Source organism: Hyla sarda, chromosome 3, assembly GCF_029499605.1.
Source record: "Hyla sarda isolate aHylSar1 chromosome 3, aHylSar1.hap1, whole genome shotgun sequence".
In the NCBI taxonomy this organism is placed as follows: domain Eukaryota; kingdom Metazoa; phylum Chordata; class Amphibia; order Anura; family Hylidae; genus Hyla; species Hyla sarda.
Window position 1 is genome coordinate 435,968,671 of NC_079191.1, and position 12,590 is coordinate 435,981,260.

The 12,590-nt window shown below is 48.4% G+C and overlaps 1 protein-coding gene across 1 annotated transcript in view; it reads left to right on the plus strand.

Moving 5' to 3' along the window:
- ALK (ALK receptor tyrosine kinase) overlaps nt 1-12,590 on the plus strand; it is a 1,017,868-nt gene that overhangs the window by 807,431 nt on the left and 197,847 nt on the right. Inside the window, exon 6 of the mRNA XM_056568555.1 lies at nt 6,474-6,605. Within this exon, the coding sequence (XP_056424530.1) occupies nt 6,474-6,605 (132 nt within the window). The remainder of the gene's footprint in view (nt 1-6,473; nt 6,606-12,590) is intronic.

The following is a 12,590-nucleotide window of genomic DNA, read 5'->3' on the forward strand; positions in this document are numbered from 1 at the left end:
GGGAGATAGCAAAGTTCTGGTACACAGGGTATAAACACACAAAAACGCTTTCACTAGGCTCTAGGGCAACAAGATCCGGCAAGGGAGTGCAAGGGAGGAGACTAGATATAGCCAGGAAACAGATGGGAACCAATTAAGCTAATTGGGCCAGGCACCAATCATTGGTGCACTGGCCCTTTAAGTCTCAGGGAGCTGGCGCGCGCGCGCCCTAGAGAGCGGAGCCGCGCGCGCCAGCACATGACCGCAGGAGACGGGAACGGGTAAGTGACCTGGGATGCGACTCGCGAGCGGGCGCGTCCCGCTGTGCGAATCGCATCCCCAACGGCCATGACAGGGCAGCGCTCCCGGTCAGCGCTGACCGGGGAGCTGCAGGGAGAAAGGCGCCGTGAGCGCTCCGGGGAGGAGCGGGGACCCGGAGCGCTAGGCGTAACAGTAATTATATTCTTGTATATAGGAACAGTATTATAGTAGTTATATTCTTGTATATAGGAGCAGTATTATAGTAGTTATATTCTTATATATAGGAGGCAGTATTATAGTAGTTATATTCTTGTATATAGGAGCAGTATTATAGTAGTGTTACGCCGAGCGCTCCGGGTCCCCGCTCCTCCCCGGAGCGCTCGCTTCACTCCCTCCGCTGCAGCGCTCCGGTCACGTCCTCTGACCCGGGGCGCTGCGATCCCGCTGCCAGCCGGGATGCGATTCGCGATGCGGGTAGCGCCCGCTCGCGATGCGCACCCCGGCTCCCCTACCTGACTCGCTCCCCGTCTGTTCTGTCCCGGCGCGCGCGGCCCCGCTCCCTAGGGCGCGCGCGCGCCGGGTCTCTGCGATTTAAAGGGCCACTGCGCCGCTGATTGGCGCAGTGGTTCCAATTAGGGTTTTCACCTGTGCACTTCCCTATATTACCTCACTTCCCTTGCACTCCCTTGCCGGATCTTGTTGCCTTAGTGCCAGTGAAAGCGTTCCTTGTGTGTTCCTTGCCTGTGTTTCCAGACCTTCTGCCGTTGCCCCTGACTACGATCCTTGCTGCCTGCCCCGACCTTCTGCTACGTCCGACCTTGCTTCTGCCTACTCCCTTGTACCGCGCCTATCTTCAGCAGCCAGAGAGGTGAGCCGTTGCTAGTGGATACGACCTGGTCACTACCGCCGCAGCAAGACCATCCCGCTTTGCGGCGGGCTCTGGTGAAAACCAGTAGTGGCTTAGAACCGGTCCACTAGCACGGTCCACGCCAATCCCTCTCTGGCACAGAGGGTCCACTACCTGCCAGCCGGCATCGTGACAGTAGATCCGGCCATGGATCCCGCTGAAGTTCCTCTGCCAGTTGTCGCTGACCTCACCACGGTGGTCGCCCAGCAGTCACAACAGATAGCGCAACAAGGCCAACAGCTGTCTCAACTGACCGTTATGCTACAACAGTTGCTACCACAGCTTCAGCAGTCATCTCCTCCGCCAGCTCCTGCACCTCCTCCGCAGCGAGTGGCCGCTCCTGGGATACGCTTATCCTTGCCGGATAAATTTGATGGGGACTCTAAGTTTTGCCGTGGCTTTCTTTCCCAATGTTCCCTGCATCTGGAGATGATGTCGGACCTGTTTCCCACTGAAAGGTCTAAGGTGGCTTTCGTAGTCAGTCTTCTGTCCGGAAAAGCCCTGTCATGGGCCACACCGCTCTGGGACCGCAATGACCCCGTCACTGCCTCTGTACACTCCTTCTTCTCGGAAATCCGAAGTGTCTTTGAGGAACCTGCCCGAGCCTCTTCTGCTGAGACTGCCCTGTTGAACCTGGTCCAGGGTAATTCTTCCGTTGGCGAGTATGCCGTACAATTCCGTACACTTGCTTCAGAATTGTCCTGGAATAATGAGGCCCTCTGCGCGACCTTCAAAAAAGGCCTATCCAGCAACATTAAAGATGTTCTGGCCGCACGAGAAATTCCTGCTAATCTACATGAACTTATTCACCTAGCCACTCGCATTGACATGCGTTTTTCTGAAAGGCGTCAGGAACTCCGCCAAGATATGGACTCTGTTCGCACGAGGCGTTTCGTCTCCTCGGCTCCTCTCTCCTCTGGTCCCCTGCAATCTGTTCCTGTGCCTCCCGCCGTGGAGGCTATGCAGGTCGACCGGTCTCGCCTGACACCTCAAGAGAGGACACGACGCCGTATGGAGAACCTCTGCCTGTACTGTGCTAGTACCGAACACTTCCTGAGGGATTGTCCTATCCGTCCTCCCCGCCTGGAAAGACGTACGCTGACTCCGCACAAAGGTGAGACAGTCCTTGATGTCTACTCTGCTTCTCCACGTCTTACTGTGCCTGTGCGGATGTCTGCCTCTGCCTTCTCCTTCTCTACAGTGGCCTTCTTGGACTCTGGATCTGCAGGAAATTTTATTTTGGCCTCTCTCGTCAACAGGTTCAACATCCCGGTGACCAGTCTCGCCAGACCCCTCTACATCAATTGTGTAAATAATGAAAGATTGGACTGTACCATACGTTTCCGCACGGAGCCCCTTCTTATGAGCATCGGATCTCATCATGAGAGGATTGAACTTTTGGTCCTCCCCAATTGCACCTCGGAGATTCTCCTTGGACTTCCCTGGCTTCAACTTCATTCCCCAACCCTGGATTGGTCCACTGGGGAGATCAAGAGTTGGGGGTCCTCTTGTTCCAAGAACTGTCTAAAACCGGTTCCCAGTAACCCTTGCCGTAACTCTGTGGTTCCTCCAGTAACCGGTCTCCCTAAGGCCTATATGGACTTCGCGGATGTTTTCTGCAAAAAACAAGCTGAGACTCTACCTCCTCACAGGCCTTATGATTGCCCTATCGACCTCCTCCCGGGTACTATTCCACCCCGGGGCAGAATTTATCCTCTCTCTGCCCCAGAGACTCTTGCCATGTCCGAATACGTCCAGGAGAATCTAAAAAAGGGCTTTATCCGTAAATCCTCCTCTCCTGCCGGAGCCGGATTTTTCTTTGTGTACAAAAAAGATGGCTCCCTACGTCCTTGCATTGACTACCGCGGTCTTAATAAAATCACGGTTAAGAACCGCTACCCCTTACCCCTCATCTCTGAACTCTTTGATCGCCTCCAAGGTGCCCACATCTTCACTAAATTGGACTTAAGAGGCGCCTATAACCTCATCCGCATCAGAGAGGGGGACGAGTGGAAAACGGCATTTAACACCAGAGATGGACACTTTGAGTATCTGGTCATGCCCTTTGGACTGTGCAATGCCCCTGCCGTCTTCCAAGACTTTGTCAATGAAATTTTTCGTGATCTGTTATACTCCTGTGTTGTTGTATATCTGGACGATATCCTAATTTTTTCTGCCAATCTAGAAGAACACCGCCAGCATGTCCGTATGGTTCTTCAGAGACTTCGTGACAACCAACTCTATGCCAAAATTGAGAAATGTCTGTTTGAATGCCAATCTCTTCCTTTTCTAGGATATTTGGTCTCTGGCCAGGGACTACAGATGGATCCAGACAAACTCTCTGCCGTCTTAGATTGGCCACGCCCCTCCGGACTCCGTGCTATCCAACGCTTTTTGGGGTTCGCCAATTATTACAGGCAATTTATTCCACATTTTTCTACCATTGTGGCTCCTATCGTGGCTTTAACCAAAAAAAATGCTGATCCCAAGTCCTGGCCTCCTCAAGCAGAAGACTCCTTTAAACGACTCAAGTCTGCCTTTTCTTCGGCTCCCGTGCTCTCCAGACCTGACCCTTCCAAACCCTTCCTATTGGAGGTTGATGCCTCCTCAGTGGGAGCTGGAGCTGTTCTTCTACAAAAAAATTCTTCCGGGCATGCTGTCACTTGTGGTTTTTTCTCTAGGACCTTCTCTCCAGCGGAGAGGAACTACTCCATCGGGGATCGAGAGCTTCTAGCCATTAAATTAGCACTTGAGGAATGGAGGCATCTGCTGGAGGGATCAAGATTTCCTGTTATTATCTACACCGACCACAAGAACCTCTCCTACCTCCAGTCTGCCCAACGGCTGAATCCTCGCCAGGCCCGGTGGTCTCTGTTCTTTGCCCGATTTAATTTTGAGATTCACTTTCGTCCTGCCGATAAGAACATTAGGGCCGATGCTCTCTCTCGTTCCTCGGATGCCTCAGAAGTTGATCTTCCTCCAAATCCCCATTTTTCGTGGTGTACGGCCGTCACCCTCTTCCCCCCCTCCCTACCCCCTTGCCCTCTGGTCTGCCCGCTGTGGATGAAATTTCTCGTGACCTTTCCATTATATGGAGAGAGACCCAAAATTCTCTCTTACAGGCTTCTTCACGCATGAAGAGGTTCGCGGATAAGAAAAGAAGAGCTCCCCCCGTTTTTTCCCCTGGAGACAAGGTATGGCTCTCCGCTAAATATGTCCGCTTCCGTGTCCCTAGCTACAAGTTGGGACCACGCTATCTTGGTCCTTTCAAAATTTTGTGTCAAATTAATCCTGTCTCTTATAAACTTCTTCTTCCTCCTTCTCTTCGTATCCCTAATGCCTTTCACGTCTCTCTTCTCAAACCACTCATCCTCAACCGTTTTTCTCCCAAATCTGTTCCTCCCACTCCTGTTTCCGGCTCCTCGGACGTCTTCTCGGTCAAGGAAATTTTGGCTGCCAAAAAGGTCAGAGGGAAAAATTTTTTTTTAGTAGACTGGGAGGGTTGTGGTCCTGAAGAGAGATCCTGGGAACCTGAGGACAACATCCTTGACAAAAGTCTGCTCCTCAGGTTCTCAGGCTCCAAGAAGAGGGGGAGACCCAAGGGGGGGGGTACTGTTACGCCGAGCGCTCCGGGTCCCCGCTCCTCCCCGGAGCGCTCGCTTCACTCCCTCCGCTGCAGCGCTCCGGTCACGTCCTCTGACCCGGGGCGCTGCGATCCCGCTGCCAGCCGGGATGCGATTCGCGATGCGGGTAGCGCCCGCTCGCGATGCGCACCCCGGCTCCCCTACCTGACTCGCTCCCCGTCTGTTCTGTCCCGGCGCGCGCGGCCCCGCTCCCTAGGGCGCGCGCGCGCCGGGTCTCTGCGATTTAAAGGGCCACTGCGCCGCTGATTGGCGCAGTGGTTCCAATTAGGGTTTTCACCTGTGCACTTCCCTATATTACCTCACTTCCCTTGCACTCCCTTGCCGGATCTTGTTGCCTTAGTGCCAGTGAAAGCGTTCCTTGTGTGTTCCTTGCCTGTGTTTCCAGACCTTCTGCCGTTGCCCCTGACTACGATCCTTGCTGCCTGCCCCGACCTTCTGCTACGTCCGACCTTGCTTCTGCCTACTCCCTTGTACCGCGCCTATCTTCAGCAGCCAGAGAGGTGAGCCGTTGCTAGTGGATACGACCTGGTCACTACCGCCGCAGCAAGACCATCCCGCTTTGCGGCGGGCTCTGGTGAAAACCAGTAGTGGCTTAGAACCGGTCCACTAGCACGGTCCACGCCAATCCCTCTCTGGCACAGAGGGTCCACTACCTGCCAGCCGGCATCGTGACAAGTAGTTATATTCTTGTATATAGGAGCAGTATTATAGTAGTTATATTCATGTATATAGGGGCAGTATTATAGTAGTTATATTCTTGTATATAGGAGCAGTGTTTTAGTAGTTATATTCTTGTATATAGGAGCAGTATTATAGTAGTTATATTCTTGTATATAGGAGCAGTATTATAGTAATTATATTCTTGTATATAGAAGCAGTATTATAGTAGTTATATTCTTGTATATAGGAGCATTATTATAGTAGTTATATTCTTGTATATAGAAGCAGTATTATAGTCGTTATATTCTTGTATGTATGAGCAGTATTATAGTAGTTATATTCTTGTATATAGGAGCAGTATTATAGTAGTTATATTCTTGTATATAGGAGCAGTATTATAGTAGTTATATTCTTGTATATAGGAGCAGTATTATAGTAGTTATATTCTTGTATATAGGAGACAGTATTATAGTAGTTATATTCTTGTATATAGGAGCAGTATTATAGTAGTTATATTCTTGTATATAGGGGCAGTATTATAGTAGTTATATTCTTGTATATAGGAGCAGTATTATAGTAGTTATATTCTTGTACATAGGAGCAGTATTATAGTAGTTATATTCTTGTATACAGGAGCAGTATTATAGTAGTTATATTCTTGTATATAGGAGCAGTATTATAGTAGTTATATTCTTGTATATAGGAGCAGTATTATAGTAGTTATATTCTTGTATATAGGAGCAGTATTATAGTAGTTATATTCTTGTATATAGGAGACAGTATTATAGTAGTTATATTCTTGTATATAGGAGCAGTATTATAGTAGTTATATTCTTGTATATAGGAGCAGTATTATAGTAGTTTGTACTATAAACCATTTTCTTACATGTTTCCTATATTATTTACTAACATGTGTCGGCCATAACAGTTCCCGCAGGTGTTGCCCGCTGTATACCTCTATAACATCTCTCCTGTACGGTATTACTATCCTATGACTCATGTGACTTCTCTTTTCTCGGCAGGGAACCCCCCTGGAGTTAAAATGACTCTGGACGGATCTTTTCACTGTAGAAGTGGGATGGAAATTAAACTCTCTCAAGTCTGCAATTTCATCCCCGACTGTGAAGAACGGGAGGACGAGGGGGATCTGTGCAGTGAGTGTCTACAGTCATATTCTATCCGTGTATCCAGCCTTCAGGCTTCATATTTCCTTTTCTTGATAACAATGTACAGGGCAGTACCATTATTCCGATAGGACCCGACAGATTACCAAATGTTAAAAGTCACAGTATACCGTAATGCCTGTGACTGCTCCCCTTGTATTCCTGCTCCCAGCACTGCCCCCATCGCGGCTTATGCTCGAACACCGCCACCTCTCTGTAGCTCTGGGTGTCACCTAAAGGGTTTAGGAAAAAGAAGTCTCGGCACTCACCTAACTCTTGAATCTCCTCCTTCTTAATTCACACATAATCCTTAGGTAAAGTTGCGGCAGGCAGGACGTGTTTCGGCTCTTGGCCTTTTTCAACTGAGGCCACAAGCCAAAACGCATCCTGCGTGTCCCAACTTTACCCAAGGATTATATGTGAATAAACACAAAGATGATTGAAGAGTTAGGTGAGTGCAGGTGTAATGAAGAAAAGTGTGTCCCTGTAGGGGAATGTGACCCTCCACATAGGGACACACTTTTCTGCTTTGCAGACGGCTCCCTCTCACACCCTAACCTCTAACCCTAACCCCTCTCCGTAAACCTAACCCCTAACCCTTACCCCTAATCCTAACCCTAATCCTAACCTCTAATCCTAACCCCTCTCCGTAATCCTAACCCTTACTCCTAATCCTAACCCTAATCCTAACCTCTAATCCTAACCCCTCTCCGTAAACCTAACCCCTAACCCTTACCCCTAATCCTAACCCTAAACCTAATCCTAACCCTAAACTCTAATCCTAACCCCTCTCCGTAATCCTAACCCCTATCCCTTACCCCTAATCCTAACCCTAATCCTAACCTCTAATCCTAACCCCTCTCTGTAATCCTAACCCCAACCCCTAATTCTAACCCTAACCTCTAATCCTAACCCCTCTCCGTAATCCTAACCCCTAACCCTTACCCCTAATCCTAACCCTTAATCCTAACCCCTAATCCTAACCCCTAATCCTAACCCCTAAACCTAACCTCTAATCCAAATCCTAACCCCTCTCCGTAATCCTAACCCCTAACCCTTACCCCTAATCCTAACCCTAATCCTAACCCTAATCCTAACCTCTAATCCTAACCCCTCTCCGTAATCCTAACCCCTAACCCTTACCCCTAATCCTAACCCTAACCCTTAATCCTAACCCCTAAACCTAACCTCTAATCCTAACCCCTCTCCGTAATCCTAACCCCTAACCCTTACCCCTAATCCTAACCCCTAATCCTAACCCTAACCCCTAACCCTTACCCTTAATCCTAACCCCTAATCCTAACCCTAATCCTAACCCCTAACAGAGATCTTCACTGAGAAGAGCTGAGAGCACTGAGCTCAGGCACAGGCATTGCATGGCACTGATTTAGATTACTTTACGTATAAAGCCATTCGGTCACTGTATGTTATAAATAAGTATAGGTTGTTATTCTTTCATTTATAATTAATGAGTGTTTAGACCCAAACCAATGAGTAGAATGACCCGTAAAAGGTGCGCACTTAGCACGTTCTCTCCCACCAATGATGTCAGAGGACGTGATCATAATGTAAGTCTATGGAGACATGTCAAAAGTTTTCATACCGACAGGCAGACTTTTAATGATACAATTCTATCTGCTTTCAGTCACCACTAGAGGGAGCTCACTGCACAGGGATTAATACAGCTTCCCATCAATCATGCTAAGCACAACAGCCATTCAGACTTTAAGGAAAGCAGGGTGACGACCCTTATGGGAGCTGGCATGGGGGCCATATTACTTGTCACTCAACTTTCCAAGAGAGACATACAACTAAGAAAAGGAGACTAGTAAATCAGGAATGAAGTGCATGCCCGGGTGACAGAGTTTACCCTGCGTACACGAACGACCTTCTGCTCTGTGATGGCCGCAGGAAGAAGACTCATAGCAGTAACAGGTTTATGTTCATTTCCTGGAAAAGAGCGAAAACTGATAAATGTGCGGCCATGACTCCAACCTGATGTAAACCGCAGACTGAAGAATCACTTACTGTACGCGCAGGGAACCGTGACACAGCTCTGTCTACATCAGCATCAGTCACCGGTGCTGGGACCCTGGCTCTCACCCAAATATATCATCCTCCCCCTATTATTTTGTTAGTTAGGAATAGCTGTGGGGCTCAAATACAGATTATATATGTGGTGGCCCAGTACAGAAGTGGCCCTTCTGTACCCTGTAGGTCCTATCAGGTGGACTCAGTCCCGGTCCCCTGGTCCCCACACTTCTCAGAACTCTATTCACCCATTCAGTTATTTATAGGTTAATGTATTGCATTTATATTTTAATGTGCCTTTAAAGGGGTACTCCGCCCCTAGACATCTTATCCCCTATCGATAGGATAGGGGATAAGATGTCAGATCGCGGAGGTCCTGCCGCTGGGGACCCCCGGGATCTCGGCTGCAGGACCCATCCTAACGCCTCACAACCATGCTGACAGGAGATCGTGATGTCACGACTCCGCCCCCGTGTGATGTCATGCCCCGTCCCCTCAATGCAAGTCTATGGGAGGGGGCGTTTCACGCCCCCTCCCATAGACTTGCATTGAGGGGCGGGGCGTGACATCACACGGGGGCGGAGTCATGACGTCACAATCTCACGTCACCCTGGTCGGGAGCCGAAGCCTCCAGCGTTTCCGGAAGCCGCAACAGGTGGGCTCTGTTTCGGCTGTTGCGGCTTCCAGGGTGACGTGAGATCGTGATGTCACGACTCCGCCTCCATGTGATGTCACGCCCCGCCACTCAATGCAAGTCTATGGGAGGGGGCATGACACGCCCCCTCCCATAGACTTGCATTGAGGGGCGGGGCGTGACATCACATGGAGGCGGAGTCGTGACGTCACGATCTCACGTCACCCTGGTCGGGAGCCGAAGCCTCCAGCGTTTCAGGAAGCCGCAACAGCTGGGTGCAGCAGCCGAGATCCCGGGGGTCCCAGCGGCGGGACCCCCGCGATCTGACATCTTATCCCCTATCCTTTCGATAGGGGATAAGATGTCTAGGGGCGGAGTACCCCTTTAAACATTTTTACTAAGACCTCTGTTACCAAGGAAGGTGTCAGGTGTCCAGGTGACTTGTTGGTGACCAATGGGACATCTCCAAATTGCTCCCTTATATACTTGGGAGGAGCTAGTCAGTTCAGTGTAGAGTCTGAGTGCAGTTGCAGTCAAGTGAAGACCTGAGAGTTGTCTGGTGTCCTGCGCAACCGCGCTTCCACCACCAGTAACCCCTGCAGGTGAAAGCCTGGTAAGCACAAATACAGGGGAGGAGTCTAGTCAAGATAGTCAAGTGTCAATTACTTAAGTCAGCGTGGGATGCATCATTCAGTCCAAGTCCACTACAAGTCCCAGCGAGCCAACAAGCCTCCTAAAGTTCACTGAGCATCTCCTTGGGCCTGAACTGAACTGTAAAGACTTTAACATCTGTCTGCCACAGTCAAGTGCCGTAGTTCCGTAACCTTGCTTCGGAGTGATTATTTACCCCACGCCTGGCCCAGGAACTAGCGGCCATACCTCGGGTGGTGTAGAGGATAACCACGCCCTGGCTTCACAAACACAAAGGGTTAATACCATCTGCCCTAAGGGTTAAAGGGGTATTCCAGGATACAACTTTTTTTTATATATCAACTGGCTCCAGAAAGTTAAACAGATTTGTAAATTACTTCTATTAAAAAATCTTAATCGTTTCAGTACTTATGAGCTTCTGAAGTTAAGGTTGTTCTTTTCTGTCTAAGTGCTCCCTGATGACACGTGTCTTGGGAACCGCCCAGTTTAGAAGAGGTTTGCTATGGGGATTTGCTTCTAAACTGGGCGGTTCCCGAGACACGTGTCATCAGAGAGCACTTAGAAAGAAAAGAACAACCTTAACTTCAGAAGCTCATAAGTACTGAAACGATTAAGATTTTTTAATAGAAGTAATTTACAAATCTGCTTAACTTTCTGGAGCCAGTTGATATATAAAAAAAAGTTTTTCCTGGATAACCCCTTTAACAACATCTGCCCTTCCAACACCCTCACCACATATACAGATGTAGCAGAGCCGAATGTGTCATTGAACTCTTTATATTGCATTGTAAAACTTGCAATAGACTTCAATGGGAGCTGTATTAATCTGTTCACACTGTGCTCCCCCTAGTGGTGGCTGAGGGCAGCAAAAAATTTAACTCTGTGTAACTCTATTTTAGGGATGTCCACTCATATCCCTGTAGGCCCTTACCCTTGTTACCTCTCTGCGCTCGGCAGGCAGATCCTGAGCCACCACTACCAGGGAGCAGGGGTATATATCGATGGCAGTGCCTCCACCCAACAGATCATATGGGGTATGGATGTGGGGTCCCATTGGGAACATCTTTAAGAAAATAATCAAAGCTAACTTGAAACTAACTTTGTATTGCATAAAGGAAAACAACCATGTATAACATAACAAACAGTAAGGTATAGTATAGGACAGAATCAGAAAATGCAATGTGTATATAGGTCTCACTCACCCACAGGCATACCTTATCTTTTTATCTCCGACCTAGCGGTTGTTGGGTACCTTCAGTTAGTGCACATTGAATAGATGGGACCTATACAAAATCCTGCTCTAAGGTATTACTTTGAGTAGGCTGAAACTCTCAAGAATCTCAAGGTCTTTCTATTGGTATGAGTGTTTGGGGTGTCCTGTTGTGGGATGACAGGGAAGAAGGGTTTCAAGCTTACCCGGGGTACTCGGGTGGAAAACTTTTTTTTTTTTTTCAAAATCAACTGATGCCAGAAAGTTAAACAGATTTTTAAATAACTTCTATAAAAAAAAAAATCTTAATCCTTCCAGTACTTATTAGCTGCTGAATACTACAGAGGAAATTATTTTCTTTTTGGAACACAGAGCTCTCTGCTGACATCATGACCACAGTGCTCTCTGCTGACATCTCTGTCCATTTTAAGAACTGTCCAGAGTAGGAGAAAATCCCCATAGAAAACATATGCTGCTCTGGACAGTTCCTTAAATGGACAGAGATGTCAGCAGAGAGCACTGTGTTCCAAAAAGAAAAGAATTTCCTCTGAAGTATTCAGCAGATAATAAGTACTGGAAGGATAAAGATTTTTTAATAGAAGTAAATTACAAATCTGTTTAACTTTCTGGCACCACTTTATTAAGAAAAAAACATTTCCCCACCGGAATACCCCTTTAAACAGGTTGTGAATCTCAAGTTTTGAGTTCTCATCACTCATCACAGCTTTCCTGCTACCAGGACTGGACCTTGTTTAGGGTATGTTCACACTGCAGTGAATTCAGCGAGCGGAGATTCAGACTGGCAGCCGGCGGCGGCGGTAGGACCGCGCGGCACTGCGCCGTCACCATAGACGGTTATGCAGTGCTCGCGGACTTCCGCGCAAAGAATGAACATGTTCTTTCTTTGCGCGGAACAATTTCAGTGGAACAATTCCGCCATTGAAATTCCGCAGTGTGAACGGGTCTTGCGGAAAACCCGTTCACACTAATGTTAAATTGACACTGCGAAGTTCCGCGGGGAATTCCGTAGTGTGAACATACCCTTAACCTGCTAGCAGATTCCTCTCAGCTGCTGCAGGCACTCTTTGATCCAGGATCCATCACAGGGTGTCCTTTCTCTCTGCTTGCACTGTTGGAACTGAACAAAAAATAAAAAAATAAAAAGATGGCCACGAGCACATGCCCACAAAACTCCTCCTTCCCCAGCTTTAGTCACTGCTCTGTTAATTTGCTTCTGCAGTCCGCCATCTTTTGGACACTTCATGTAATTGCAGGATAATACACAACAAAAAATTCAGGGGTTTACAGCTATAACAGTGGTCTCCAAACTGTGTCCCTCCAGATGTTGCAAAACTACAACTCCCAGCATGCCCGGACAGCCAACGGCTGTCCGGGCATGCTGGGAGTTGTAGTTTTGCAACAGGAGGAGACAATAGATAACGCACTGTGT